Source organism: Thunnus maccoyii, chromosome 3, assembly GCF_910596095.1.
Source record: "Thunnus maccoyii chromosome 3, fThuMac1.1, whole genome shotgun sequence".
NCBI classification, from domain to species: domain Eukaryota; kingdom Metazoa; phylum Chordata; class Actinopteri; order Scombriformes; family Scombridae; genus Thunnus; species Thunnus maccoyii.
Genome location: NC_056535.1, coordinates 6253857 through 6267622, shown reverse-complemented (window position 1 = coordinate 6267622; position 13766 = coordinate 6253857). Strand labels below are relative to the sequence as shown.

The 13766-nt window shown below is 40.1% G+C and overlaps 1 protein-coding gene across 1 annotated transcript in view; it reads left to right on the top strand.

Moving 5' to 3' along the window:
* The window catches only part of LOC121894696 (contactin-4), a 115964-nt gene that overhangs the window by 68758 nt on the left and 33440 nt on the right, over positions 1-13766 (top strand). Inside the window, exons 4-12 of the mRNA XM_042407468.1 lie at positions 2932-3055; positions 3377-3552; positions 5379-5474; positions 7936-8139; positions 8663-8765; positions 8946-9130; positions 12644-12786; positions 13042-13171; positions 13502-13652. Coding sequence (XP_042263402.1) covers positions 2932-3055; positions 3377-3552; positions 5379-5474; positions 7936-8139; positions 8663-8765; positions 8946-9130; positions 12644-12786; positions 13042-13171; positions 13502-13652 — 1312 coding nt within the window. The remainder of the gene's footprint in view (positions 1-2931; positions 3056-3376; positions 3553-5378; positions 5475-7935; positions 8140-8662; positions 8766-8945; positions 9131-12643; positions 12787-13041; positions 13172-13501; positions 13653-13766) is intronic.

The following is a 13766-nucleotide window of genomic DNA, read 5'->3' as shown; positions in this document are numbered from 1 at the left end:
TCTTCCATTTTACTCTTATGATGACATTTTGATCTCAGTTGTTAAGAGCAACTCGACTTTAAATCTTCACATTTTCTTTTCAGCAACTCTCTGATAAACATGACTCACTGTTAGATTTACATCTGAGGAGAAAACTAACCTATAGGAGAAAATTCACTCTCTGCTGTCTTTTTATGCCTCCCTGGTTTATTATGCAATTTTCTTGCTTTATGTCCAACTGCTGCCACTTACATGAACTGTGGCAAGCACTATAAAAATCCACACTAACTCCTTTTTTAACACTAATTTATTCTGTACTCCATTCTCAACAACATTGATCCACAGTATGCTGAGGTGCTCCTTCCCACTGAGCGCAAAGCAGAATAACATTAACCTTCAATTTCCAAATACCTGTATGAGCCACAGATAAGAGTTAAAATCTCTGTATGAGCTCTCACTTTATGTCTGAATACAGTAACCTGTGCAGCCTAGTCAACTGAGTGAGATTTAATGTTGACAGTCACATTTGACGGATATACTGTATGCTGAACTCAAGCCAACCGTTTACAAGTCATCAAACAAATGCATTTAAATTTATACAGTATATGGAGTGGGGTCTATTGTATTGTTATTTATGATTCAATTTCCATTGATTTACCATCTCATCTCAAGTCAGCAGTTTCACAGGGGTATGTCTATTCAGCCTGCAAACACAAGAGTAGAGACTGAAGGGTTATGCACATGGCACATGCAGTTAGTTGCAGCTGTACTGTTCATACATATACCCACTATTGAGCTCACATTTGTATGCATTCCCATGAAACCTAATTAAGTGTAATTTGTATGTGTGTATGTTCAGGTGTGTTAGTGGTCAGTCTAGTTGGTGTGTTTACAGGGCAGGCCTGTTCTCAAGCATACACACAAACCACCCGTTCATTTCCCAGGTGAAATAGCCCAGCTATTAAAGGTTCATTAATTTGTTTAATTTAAAGGACACTGCAACCAGGGTAAAAATGAAGCACCTCCCTCAGAGGCTGGGGAAACAAGGCCCTTACCTGAGGCAAAGACTCCCACTCTCATTAGGATGATGATGACGATGATGTGGGAGGGAAAACTCTTTGTCCTAGTCAAGGTTAGAGACGTGTAAAAAAGCATCTCATCCTTTCAAGTGCACAAAAAGAAACATTTTTCAAGAGCAACACTGGTGTGCAGCCCATCGTATGACACACATGTTATTAGAGAAATGAGAGGGTGGACATCAGTGTGTATGTGTGAGTGTGTGTGTGAGTGTGCATCTATTGAAGAAATGCTAGATTTCACGGGAGTAATTAGTGCAACATCGGTTAATTACTCCTGTGTATTGATAGTTTGGCTGGAGCTAACCAAAACAACAAGCTCGACTGAGCAGACACATGCACAAATAACATGCATATAGAACACAGCTTTACAGGCGCTCTAATAATTAGATTAAAGCCAGAGTAAGGCAATACTCTGATATTGCAATTCTCATGTAAACACCTTAACCAAGTTATCCCACTTGCATTAAGATCATAATTAGATGAAGCATAACCAAATTAACCAGCTGGGCTACTTGTCAATCTCTGTAATTACCCTTGACATGTATACAGCTTAGATCTATTTCTGTCTGTGTTCTGATTCTGTGTGTGAAAGTTCACAGAATGAACCAGATGCACAGTTTGACTTTAAATAAAGAGTGGCAGATCTACTTCTCAGCTGAGCACTTCTTGATTGTACTTAACACAAGTAACAGAGCATGTGTTAAGATGTTCTGTGAATTCATCTGTGCTAAAAAAAAAAAAAAAAAGTTTTAACAGAAACTTGAAAATCAGAAAAAAAAACATATAAAGTCAAACTGAAATTTAAATTAATTTCTGCTAAGAAGTCAGTATGTTGTGTGTATATCTTTGGTGTTTGTTTTGACTTACTTATTTTGTCAAAATTTTAACTACCAAAAAAGAAGAAATTAAATTGTATCTATTTTTTTGCAGTGATTTCCAGGGACATGAATTAATGGTTCTGAATGACACTGCTTACTGGGCAGAGAAAAATAGCTCGTATAACTTGTTTATACATTGTTTGGTTGCAGCTGTGATTTGAGCACTCACTACTCCCTGAATCCACACGTATTTATTCCATGTAGTGGGTTAAATCATGGTATATGTATGGAGTGCCGAGGTCACGGGTTAGCTAGACACCCTCCTTTCTATAAAGTGGGACGATCACTGAATGTGCAGGAGCTGCCAGTGACCCAGCAGGTGTTCAGATAACATGAACAAAAAGTAACATGGAGTGGTAATCAGTGCTAACATTTGCATCAGAAAGCTAAAGCTAGTTAGCCTAGCTTGATAGCTTCCTCTTTTTGAGTGGAATACAAACTTAAGGCATGATGGGCACCTATCAAGACTGATGTCTTCAGTTGTTAACAGTACAGAACCAACACTGTGTGGGCTGGAAAAAATGTCTTGTATCAACATTCATAGACTATATTCACAGAAGTTGCCAGGGTGTCTCCTAGCATTGCTAGCCCTCAAATGTCAGTCAACTGCCATGGTAATCAAAGTATTAACTTAATCTAGGTATTCATGGTAATAAAATTACTGTGCATGCAAACAGTGCGACTGTGAATGAAGGTAGAAAAATAAAAAAAAACTTTATGACTGGTGTTGTAGACTGCATAGAATATGCCTGTTAGCCAGTGTGCTACAGGGTTATCTTTAGTTAATTGCTCTCTCATCACCCTGCATAATCTGTCTCATGACATGTGCACAGGAGGGTTTATTAAATACAGAATCCACTCAAAGAGCCACATTGACAGCTAATTATAAGGGTGTAGAGTTTATATACAGTTCGTGAGTGATGAGTGCTGAGTTTTGCATTAATTCAGTCATTTGCTCTGCGCCATTGTACAGCTAATGTGTTTTTTCAACACAGAGAATACACGCCATGGTCCTGTCTTCACCCAGGAGCCTAGTGACAGTATTTTCCCACTGAGCACTGATGATAAGCAGGTGTTTATTAATTGCAAAGCAAAGGGAAACCCAACTCCGCATTATAGGTAAGTGTTTTGACTGAACTTTGACTGACTATGAGGTGAGACTACAGTGTACAGTATCAGTGAATGCGTGGTACAATTTGCTCTGCTAGGCTTCTTCATGATACCAGGCTGTCTCACTATATTGCCTACATTCATGTTTGAGTGTAGTCATTCATTAGGCAATTACATTTTTAAGCATGTGTATCCTTGCAGGATGTTTTCTGGTTCTTTTCCAAATATTCACTGGAAAAAATTAAAATGAGATGTCTACCCTAGCGTTAACGAATGTGGTAACTGGGCAAAGTTGTGTTTGATTTTTGTTTGGCCATCTATTTGTCACAGGTGGAAAGTGGATGGGAGAGAAATAAACACAGAGTCAGATCCAAACTACAGCCTTGTAGAGGGGAACCTGTTGATCAATAACCCTCATGTCATCAATCATGGGGGAGTGTATCAGTGCATCGCCACTAACTCATTTGGGACCGTTGTGAGCAGGGAAGCAAAAGTCCAGTTTGCTTGTGAGTACAGTTATGGATTTTTGAGTATGCATATTATAGGACAGAATGTTTTTGTGAAGAATACTAAATATTAGTTATCCAATGAGGGTTAAATCAAGGGCAGTGAAGAAGCACCTTGGATAAGAGGTGAAACATTTTCAAGTATCTTCAACCAAGTCCAGTTGAACTTGATTCAACCCTCCTTGGATAACCACGACCTGGATGACTGAGAATCTTCACAGACATCTAAATATTAGTTATGATTGTATTCACAACTGACTAGAATACAGATTGCCCAGAATAGGGCTGCTCCACAAGATTCCAGAGGCCATGATGATGTCTTTAATGTCTAGAGGACTGTAGGAAAACCAGCAAAAATTTATGAGTGTTTTTGCCCTTACCTTTTTGCCTTTTTTTCTTAAGAAATTACCTAAATAACTGATTGATTATCAAAATTGTTGGTGTATAATTTTCTGTTCAGTGACTCATTGATTAATCAACCAATCATTTCAGCTCTAATTTAGAATGTGAACACAAACTAATTTTTACCCTGCCAGTAGGGTTCTAGGAATGGCAATATTAGACGGTCTGTCAGGCCACCACTTCATCCAGAGTGAAATATTTCGACTCTCAACTGTTGGCTGTATTTCCATGAAATTTACTTCACTTATTTATCGTCCCAAGGAAGAATACTAATGGCTTTAATGTGAGATTTAGTGGCATCTAGCAGAATGGACTTGGCAGAAATTGAATATAATATTCATAAGTATGTTTTAATTAGTGTATCCCATGAATATAAGATACCTATATACCTATACCATTCTATACCTTAGAATGAGCCCTTTATATCTACATAGGGAGTGGGTCCCTTTCCATGGAGGATGCCATGTTGCACTGCCATGTTTCTACAGTAGCCCAGAACTGACAAACCAAACACTGGCTAAAAAGGGCCATTTGTGTTTTTTGCGAGTTCTGTTGCCACCGTTGGTTCTCCTACATGCTTGGAAGGGGAGAGGGAGGGGAAGTGTATTCAGTTGGCTGCAATCTGCAACTTCAACGTTAGATGCCACTAAATCTTACACATGTCCTTTAATATGCTAACACAGTAGCAATAGTGTGGCAGTATGCTAACATGCTACACATTAACCTAATAATCTAATAATAATAATAATAATTATAATAGTGACTCATTAATAGTTGGGTTATAGACATTTAGTCAAAATCACACATTCAATTCAAATTTTTTGTTTTTTATGCTATTCGTACCTTTTTTTCATTGCACATTTAATACCAAAAGATGGCCTTGCAAAGATGTCCACAGCAAATTTTCAAATGCAGGGGGATATTTTTCTGAAATTTTCTCTGATTGGCTGCCCACCACTGTGTCTGACAATGTGGTATCTCGTCATCCTAGCCTGTCTCACCAGGGGAATAGATGACAGAAAGAGGACTGGTATGTCTTGATTTGGGGGATTTTTAATCAGTAGAGTTTTGATTTGATATTTGCTTGATCCCTCCAGGGACTTGGTTGGTATTTCTAAGACTTTGGGATTGATATGTCTTCCCGCTGTTTATTCTCTCACACAGCACAGCAGCATTTAATTAAAGGTGAAAGTAATCTCTCAAGCTCGATTGTCGGGGGGCATTTTTGTGCGCCCTCTGCCCGATCTTTTGCACGTGCTGTGATATTAACAGGGGACTCTCGGGTTTGACTTGTAAGCCATGTGAACAGACAGGGTAATATTCTGCAGAATGAAATGCCCTTCCCCGGATGTCACCTTTAAGTAAAAGTTATTACAGCTGTCAAACCGTGAAAAGTTGTCAATTTTTTATTTTATATTCACCAGTTCTCCAGAACTTCAGCAAGAAGTCAAGGAACACGGTGTCGGTGAGAGAGGGTCAAGCTGTGGTTCTGCTCTGCGGCCCTCCACCCCATTACGGAGGTACACTGCTCTGTCCTAACTCTTCTGCATTGTCTGCTGTAGTTTCACACTCCTGCTTGCCTCAGCAGTCTTTATTGTTTCTCACTCTGCTGCTTATTATCTCCCTGTAACACTGCTGTGTCTCTTTTGTTTTTATACCTTCCTACCTTCTCCTTTTGCTGCTCCTCTTTTCGAACTCTGACACACTGTTTTCCACTCACTTCTCCTTATCTGTCAGAGAGGGAACTTTTATGATCAGCCTCCGCTCTACCTGCCCAGACCCATGCCTTCACATCTATAGTTCATAGCTTCACACTTCTTAACCTTGAGCTCACTTTTCTCACCCATATGATCTGTGACCATGCTGTCATCTATAAAGTCTCCAGTGCTCCACTTCCCCAACTGTCATTTTTTTTCCTGGATGTGGGCAGGTTATCTGTGGGTAATAAAGGCTGCTGGTGGCTGCTGTGGCCGGGGGAGCGTTTATCCCGTGGCACAGCTGTGGCTCGGCTCATGTGTCTGTCTGCTGCTGATTAGCAGACCCTCAAAGTGGTCCGCACTCCTGCAGCCATTCGGTGCCCACCAGCACAATTTCACGCCAGTGTACCAGCTTTTCTCTGCTCTCTGTTTCCAGTGGAATCCTGCAGCCACGTGGGATTCCACACTTTAGCAATTTGCCCTCCAGCCTTCCCTCCTCCCCCTTAAAAGCCTCCATCTCTTATTTTTCGTCTTAAACAGAGCGTAGTCACACATTTGATGGGATTTGCACTACACGATAATGCTAGCTTGAGGTATTTTAAAATTGAAAAAAGAAGAAATAGAGAGGTTTTTTTTGTATTGCCATAAGGTTTAAATGATGTCAAAGCTTCTATAATGCTTGTTGATGCACCACTAGAGGAATACAGTGATGCACCTTATTAAAAGAGGAATCATCTGAAGCTTCTTTAAGCAATCAATAGGTAAGTGGTCTAAAAGGAGCCGTGCTGAGAGTTAAACTCTGTCAGAGGACATGAGATTATGTGCCTGCAAGTCCTCTGGTGCTGTGAGACTGCAGCTCTTAAACAGACCCAGTCTCTGATAGTCCCTAATCATGAAAGGTCTGTCAGTTTCTGCCCTGACTTTCTCTGTAATGATTTTAATTCACTGTTTTCCCTCTAGGAAGCAAGTGGGACTTTTTACCGTCTGCCCAGTCAAAGGGGCTGACTGCAGAATGTGTATGATACAGGAGGGCTGCTCTAATAGCCAAGTTCATTCTACAGTCCTTGCAGACATCTCTCTCCCTTTCTTTTTTGTGTTTCTCGTTCTGTGTGTGTGTGCGTGCGTGCGTGTGTGCTTGTGTGTATTTTACACTTTTGCATTGGCATTCCTGTCATTCCTTCCCATTCTTTATTTTGACATCATTCCTTTCTAATCAGTGTGACCAGAGCAGTAGATCAACTAAAATAGATATTCCCTCTAAAATATAGTTTACAATCAACAGTAATATAGGTAAATTAGAGACTAATAAGCACACTTGTAACCTTGCAAGCAGTACTTCGGCAGAGGAGGGTTAAATAAAACACAGCTAATGAGCTAGCTTCCTCAGTTTTGGATTTACTGGCTCTTCATTCCCTTAAAGGCTAACACTGTCAAGACGGCTTGCCATATTGGTCAAAGGTGCAAATTTGCATGTCAAAGGTCACCATAGCTGAACTCGACTTGAAAGATTTCGCCTTTGCAGAGAAATGTCACCGTTTTAAGGCTGGGATTATTATACAGCACCAGTCAAAAGTTTAATGGGAAAGTGTGTCCAAACTTTGTACTGGTACTGTATTTTTTTAGTGTCAACAAATCCCATGAAGACACCACAACCATCAATGCATTAATCTATCTGTCAATACTTTCTGCCTTTCCTACCTTACACTCAGCCTCAAGACCTACTGAAGTCCTAAATCTCAAAAAATGTCTCTCAAATATATAGTTTAATTTTTCAAAGGGTACTATGTAATTTCCTAAAAGAAGTGGGCACTGTAGTTTACAGCAAATGTTACTCAAACAGAAATAAATAGTCCATTTGTTGAAATACACACACATTTGGTGGGCTTATGAGTATTTACAGCAACAGCACGGTATATGCTGGGTTTACTCAGTTATATAGTTTTTCCAAAACAATGAAGCTCTACAGCACAGATGAATAAACAATATCAGGCTTTGGATACACAGACAATACTTGTTAGTAGGATCAATTCACTGTTGGTTTAAATGGGATTTGTTGACAATAAGGAAAGTGTGAAATATCACCAGCCTTATCCTTAAGTTGTACAAGTATATTTTTAGAAGAGATGAGAAATTAAATATTTCATAATTTATTTGTAATAATATCTCTTCATATATATTTATTTTCAGTCTCACTGTCCTGGAAGTTTTGGGAATGTCACAGGAAGGTTTATCTGTGTTATGTCTCAATAGCTACAATTCTTGACCTATTCTCTTTTTTTTTCAGAGATAAAATATTCATGGGTATTCAATGGACAGCGCACTTTCCTGCAACAGGATGTCCGTCGTTTTATCTCTCAGCGGACGGGAAACTTGTACATAGCCAAAGTTGAAGCCTCAGACGCAGGGAACTATACATGCGCGGTGAGAAACATGATGACCAATGCGACAGTGTTCAGCTCTCCAACCCCTGTGGTGGTGCGGAGGGACGGTAAGCATCCTCACTTCACTTCTGCTGCCTCCTGGTTATCTTGAGCACTGAACTGATGCGTGCTGTCGGAGGGAGGGCAAGCCTAGGAGATAAATCGCTTGTCTTGAGCGTGACACTGTTTTTGCCTTTGCTTACAAGCAAGGTTTTTGCCTGTGAACTATACAGGGTTATGTATGCGAGAAACCCTCTCTATCTGCATGAAGGCACATATTTACATAAACAGAAATGTTGTCTGCTCTGACAAAAATGCACGCACACACACACAGCAAGGAGCTTGCCACACATACTGAACCCCATCATGACCGTTTATGTGTACCACTTCAGATTTGAGCTGGGGCAGATATGTAATCCAAACTCATCCATGCGCTAAGCCAAATGCTGTTGTATACGGCGTTTACACGCACGCTCACTCTCTGCCAGTGTCATTCGCGCCAGGGTTCTTACATCCAATATGAATTACAGGAAACTGCATGTTCCTGTTTTGTGTTTTGAATGATGTGATTTGCTTTTATCCCTCATGCAGCAGTGATGGGTGAATACGAGCCAAAGATTGAGGTTCAGTTCCCTGACACACTTCATGTTTCTAAAGGATCATCAGTGAGGCTGGAATGCTTTGCCTTAGGAAAGTAAGTATCATAAACATTAGCATGATACAGCTCTACTCCTAACATTACACTGTCAAGTTTGTGAAGTGGCCAGGCATCATCTATTACATCAAACACACTGACAAACATGGCAGCCATCCTTCTGGTCAATGTGAGCAAGAGCATGTGGCCACTATGACCTTTTGTGTGTGACCTCTGCAGCCCTGTGCCTTCAATCTCATGGAGAAGAGCTGATGGAAACCCACTCCCTGGCAAGATTAAAATCAACCACTCCAGTGGGGTTCTGGAAATTCCATATTTTCGCCCGGAGGATGCTGGTGTGTACGAGTGTGTAGCCGAAAACAGCAAAGGACGAAATATTGCCAGAGGGCAACTTTTATTCCACAGTAAGAACATTGTACTCTCTTACTTCCTATATCATGGAGATGGCTGCTAATCTTTTTCTCCTTCTCAAGTGCTTTATTATTTATTTTATCTTCAGTAAGTTTATTTCTCCACAATGTGAAACAGCCTCATAAAGCCAGGATAATCTGGACTTAATTTGGGCTCATTATCTTTGCTGTTTTGTCATCATGACGTTAAAGAGCTCCTCTGGCATACTGAATATTTCTTTTAACCAGTGGCCTGAATTAGAAAATAAGATTACTTACATGTCAGGATAGGTCTATCACCTCCATAGAATCAAAAGGAACCAGCTCTCAAACTCAAAGCTTTGAAATAAGTCATTTGTATGTCATAGGAAAGCACTGTCTACATCAGTGAATATTACCATTGACCTCCATAGGCAGAGAGATGAGAGAATCTCCACCATTCCTGTCTGCTGCACTGTATGTGTTGATAAGGAACTATGGATATCACTCATCAGTGGAAATGTTCTGGGGCTAACATTTTTGGTTTTGTGTACAACTTATGAAAAAGTTTTAAAAAAAGGAAAAAAAAGTATAAACATTCTAATTTGACATCTGTATTGCTAAACATTAAGCCATAAAGGTTTGTTGATACAAAGCAGGCATGGTTAGGTAAGTCTATTTGTCTGACATTACATACACAAAGGCAATTCAAGGTGCTTATGTGCTATGTAATGCACTTACAGTAAAAGGAAATAAGACAAAAAAAATCAAAACTAAAATTCAAAAGACAGAAATCATTTAAAAGAGATTAAAAGTCTTATATCTTCTGGCAGTTTGTTCCAGTTCTTTGGTGCAAAGTAACTTAATGCTGCTTCTCTGTGTTTTATTCGGACTCTGGGAACCATTAACCATTACCAGAGAGGCAGAGAGGGTTCATTTGGTAAAAGACATGCATTTGGTCCTAAGCCAATGACAGATTTATAGACAAGCAGCAATAATTTAAACTTTATGTTATGACACACTGGAAGCCATTGCAGACACCTGAGAATTGGTGGAATGTGTTCAGTTTTCTTTGTCTTTGTTAGGACCCTGGCAGCAGCATTATAAATGGGCTGTAGTTGCCTCAGAGTTCTTATGGGGACACCTGATAAAAGACTTACAATAGTCTAAACTGCTGGAAATAATAGGGTGGCATGTCTGGACATAAATTCTGATTGCTGTTTTTCAGATAACAGGTGGTGGATTAGATTTGATGTGGCTTGTCTTTGAAAACCAAAAAGAAAATACATTTCAGTGTGATAACGGATTCAGTGCTAGAGTCTCTTCAGTTTTTTCTGCAATTATCTAAAGCAGGTTCAGGCACATCCAGTGATGGATTTATTCAATATTGCCACTTGTTGAGTGATTCTATGGGACTGTAGTGTTTAGTTTAGTGAGAGGGCAAGGTAAATGTGGGTGTCGTCTACAAAATTTACATGATTTTATTGTTTTGCATGATTTTCATTGTTTGGCCTAATGGCATCATGTAAATGTAACAGTATTGCTAAAGCTGTGTCCAGCTTGACTGAAAAGTATGGCAGTAGACAATGTATCCTGCTATTTATTCCTCCTCAGGTATCATCTGTGCAATGCTGCAACAAAGTGAAATGGAAACAGACTTAGCGAATAAACCTTGATGTACGTAAAGCATGTGACTTAAAAGTCCACTGAAGCTTACATTTACATTTACATTTACATTTTTCATTTAGCAGACACTTTTATTCAAAGCGATGTACATCTGAGACTGATAACACACAAGCAGGTATGTAGTCAGGAGACAAGTTAAGTTTGGGACCGATAGGACGTAGATGCCAACAGGCAGTGCACCAAGGCAATGCATAAAGTGCATAGATTGCGTAGAGGCGAGTTTTATTTATTTATTTATTTTTTTGCTTTTTCTCTACCTACAGTCCATCAAGTGCAGAGGTGTTCGCGAAAGAGCTGGGTCTTTAGTCTTTTCTTAAAGATTGAGACCAGGTGTAATGAGCGGGAGGGAGTGTAGACCTGAATGAGGGAGTTCAGGAAGGCAGGAGCCATTTCAGTTGCTGTTTTGTAAGCAAGTGTCAAGGTTTTGAAGTTGAGGCAGCAACTGGGAGCCAGTGGAGGGGGTGGGGTGGGGTGGTGGGGTGACATGTGCTGTTTTGGGCTGATTGAAGACCAGACATGCCACTGCGTTCTGGATCATCTGCAGAGGTTTGAATGTACATGCAGGGAGGCCTGCCAGTAAGAAGTTGCAGTAGTCAATGCGTGATATTACGAGAGCCTATACCAGGAGTTGTGCCGCAAGCTCAGACAGGTAGGGTTTGATCTTCCTGATGTTGTACAGGGCAAACCGACACAATCAAGCGGCTGAGGCTACATGAACCTTAAAGGTTAGTTCATCATCGATCATGACACCCAAGTTCCAAAATTTGTGGGCATGAGTTGGGTTGATTCGAGCTGGATGCTGATGTTGATGATGCAGAAGACAAAAACATCAGATCTGTGTGGACCAATGAGGAGACTGTAACGCTCCTCCAATTTATACATGAAAAAAACCTAAAAACCTAAAAAAAACCCTCTTCTTCTACAATGGTTTAATGGCCCCCAACTGGAAAATTAGCGCCACCAGCTGTTTATTTTGATGACCCAACTCCAGTGGATGGAAATGTGCATTCATTCAAATTTTCTTTTGCCAAATATCCGGAAATTCTGAGCTGTGTTCAAATGGAAACCAAGTTATTGTGTTTGGCCTGGATTTTTACCAGGCCATAGTACACCTATTGATAACATCCCATTCTTCCCTCTCTCACCCATGTATTGTTTTCTATTTCTATTTTATTTTGTTTTTTGGTTTATTGATCCCTGTTGCTTTGATAACAAGGCCTACAGGCCAGGCTATATTGTAATTCAATGAGTAACAATGTTTTTCTCCAGTGGTGTTGAACTTCAGCCTGAATTAATGGAATAAATGGAATTTTGGTTTGTTACTTCATTGTAGTGCTTGCAACATTGTTTATTATCATTTATTCTCTGACCTTGGTCTCAAATCCCACTAAACTGCATCCACTCTGAACTGCGCCTACTACTGCACAATGCGCCTGCAGGTCAGTCCCAGGCACTGACTGTGTAATGAGCTGCTGCCTTAGTAAATCAGGAGCTAATTACACGCAGATTGCAAGCGCAAATGGAATGAAGCAAGCAGTGCAAATTTGCTCTGCCCTTTCATGTATGTAAATCTGACCCGAAGACAGCAAAACCACTCTAGCGGTCAAAACAAGAGAAATTCACTTCACATTCATTTGAGTAAGAAAGAACATTGATGTTCCAAGTTGGGAAATGATACTAAATTACTTGTAATTCTTTAGCTCAATGATGTCCCATTTTTATTTCAGAATTTTCTATCATAATATATTATTGGAGTTAAATTCAAAATCAATGCAGCCATATACTGGTTCATGCTAATACAGTTGTGAAGCAATTTTGACATTTTAGTAAATACATATTCATATTCAATGGTCTTTTTCACAGATGTTGAACATCTGCACTGGCTCCAGACACTGAAAGATGCTCACATGGCAATTGATGCTAATCTGCAGTGGGAATGTAAGGCCATCGGTAAACCTAGGCCTACATACAGATGGTTTAAGAACGGTCAGCTACTACTAGCAGAGGTAAGACTCCCAAGGTAACATTGAGGCTATTTTAAAAATTTTAAGCAGAATAATGCAAGATTCAGACAAAGAATACACTGAAAAGGTCTCCCTTTAGAAGGACTGTTCATCTCAATTGGACATAGATACTGGAAGGCTGACTGGAAAAACTATAAAAAGGACAGTCCAAAAAGTCGCAAATACATATTTGACAAAAAATGTAAATCAGTGAGTAAAAGATGTTATCAAACATTATTCAACTGGCCTGATTTTCAGGGGAGGATCCATGTGGACACTGGTAGACTGACAATATCCAGGATTAGTCCGTCAGACTCTGGGATGTATCAGTGTGTGGCAGAGAACGAACATGGAGCCGTCTATGCCAGTGCTGAGCTCAAGGTTGTAGGTAAGCAAGTTGTTTAACCTGTATCATTTACAATGAATTGAACCAGAGGCAAGGCAGAGATATATGTTGTGTGTACAGTATATTGTGTTGTCAGTGGAATAAAAGTGTTTCACATCTGAAAGTAAATAAAAAATAAACTAGCTGAACTAGCTCCTCACTCAGTTATGGCCTTGCTTTTTCATTTCCATAATTATTTCATACAATAAGCCAGCCTAGTGGTGAAATATAATTTCCGTAATTACTGGTGATGCACTTGACATTTTTGCAAAGGACAGTTGTTGCCCCTCCACAAAGTGAGACAAATGACCTTAACATGGATCTGTTCCTCAGCCTCCCCACCTGACTTCACCTGGCGCCCTGTGAAGAAGTCCACAGTCATCCAGAGGGGGGGTGAGGTGGTTTTAGAGTGTCGCCCCCACGCTTCCCCTAGAGCCACAATCTCCTGGTGGAGAGGGGGCGAACTCCTGAAGGACAGCAAGAGGTAGGGTATTGTATGCGCTGCTGCTCATGCAACTGACGACATCTGTTAAAGGGTTTGCACATGTGGTCATGTTCATTTCTAGATCTCATTGTTATTTATGCCTTGGCTCCAGGG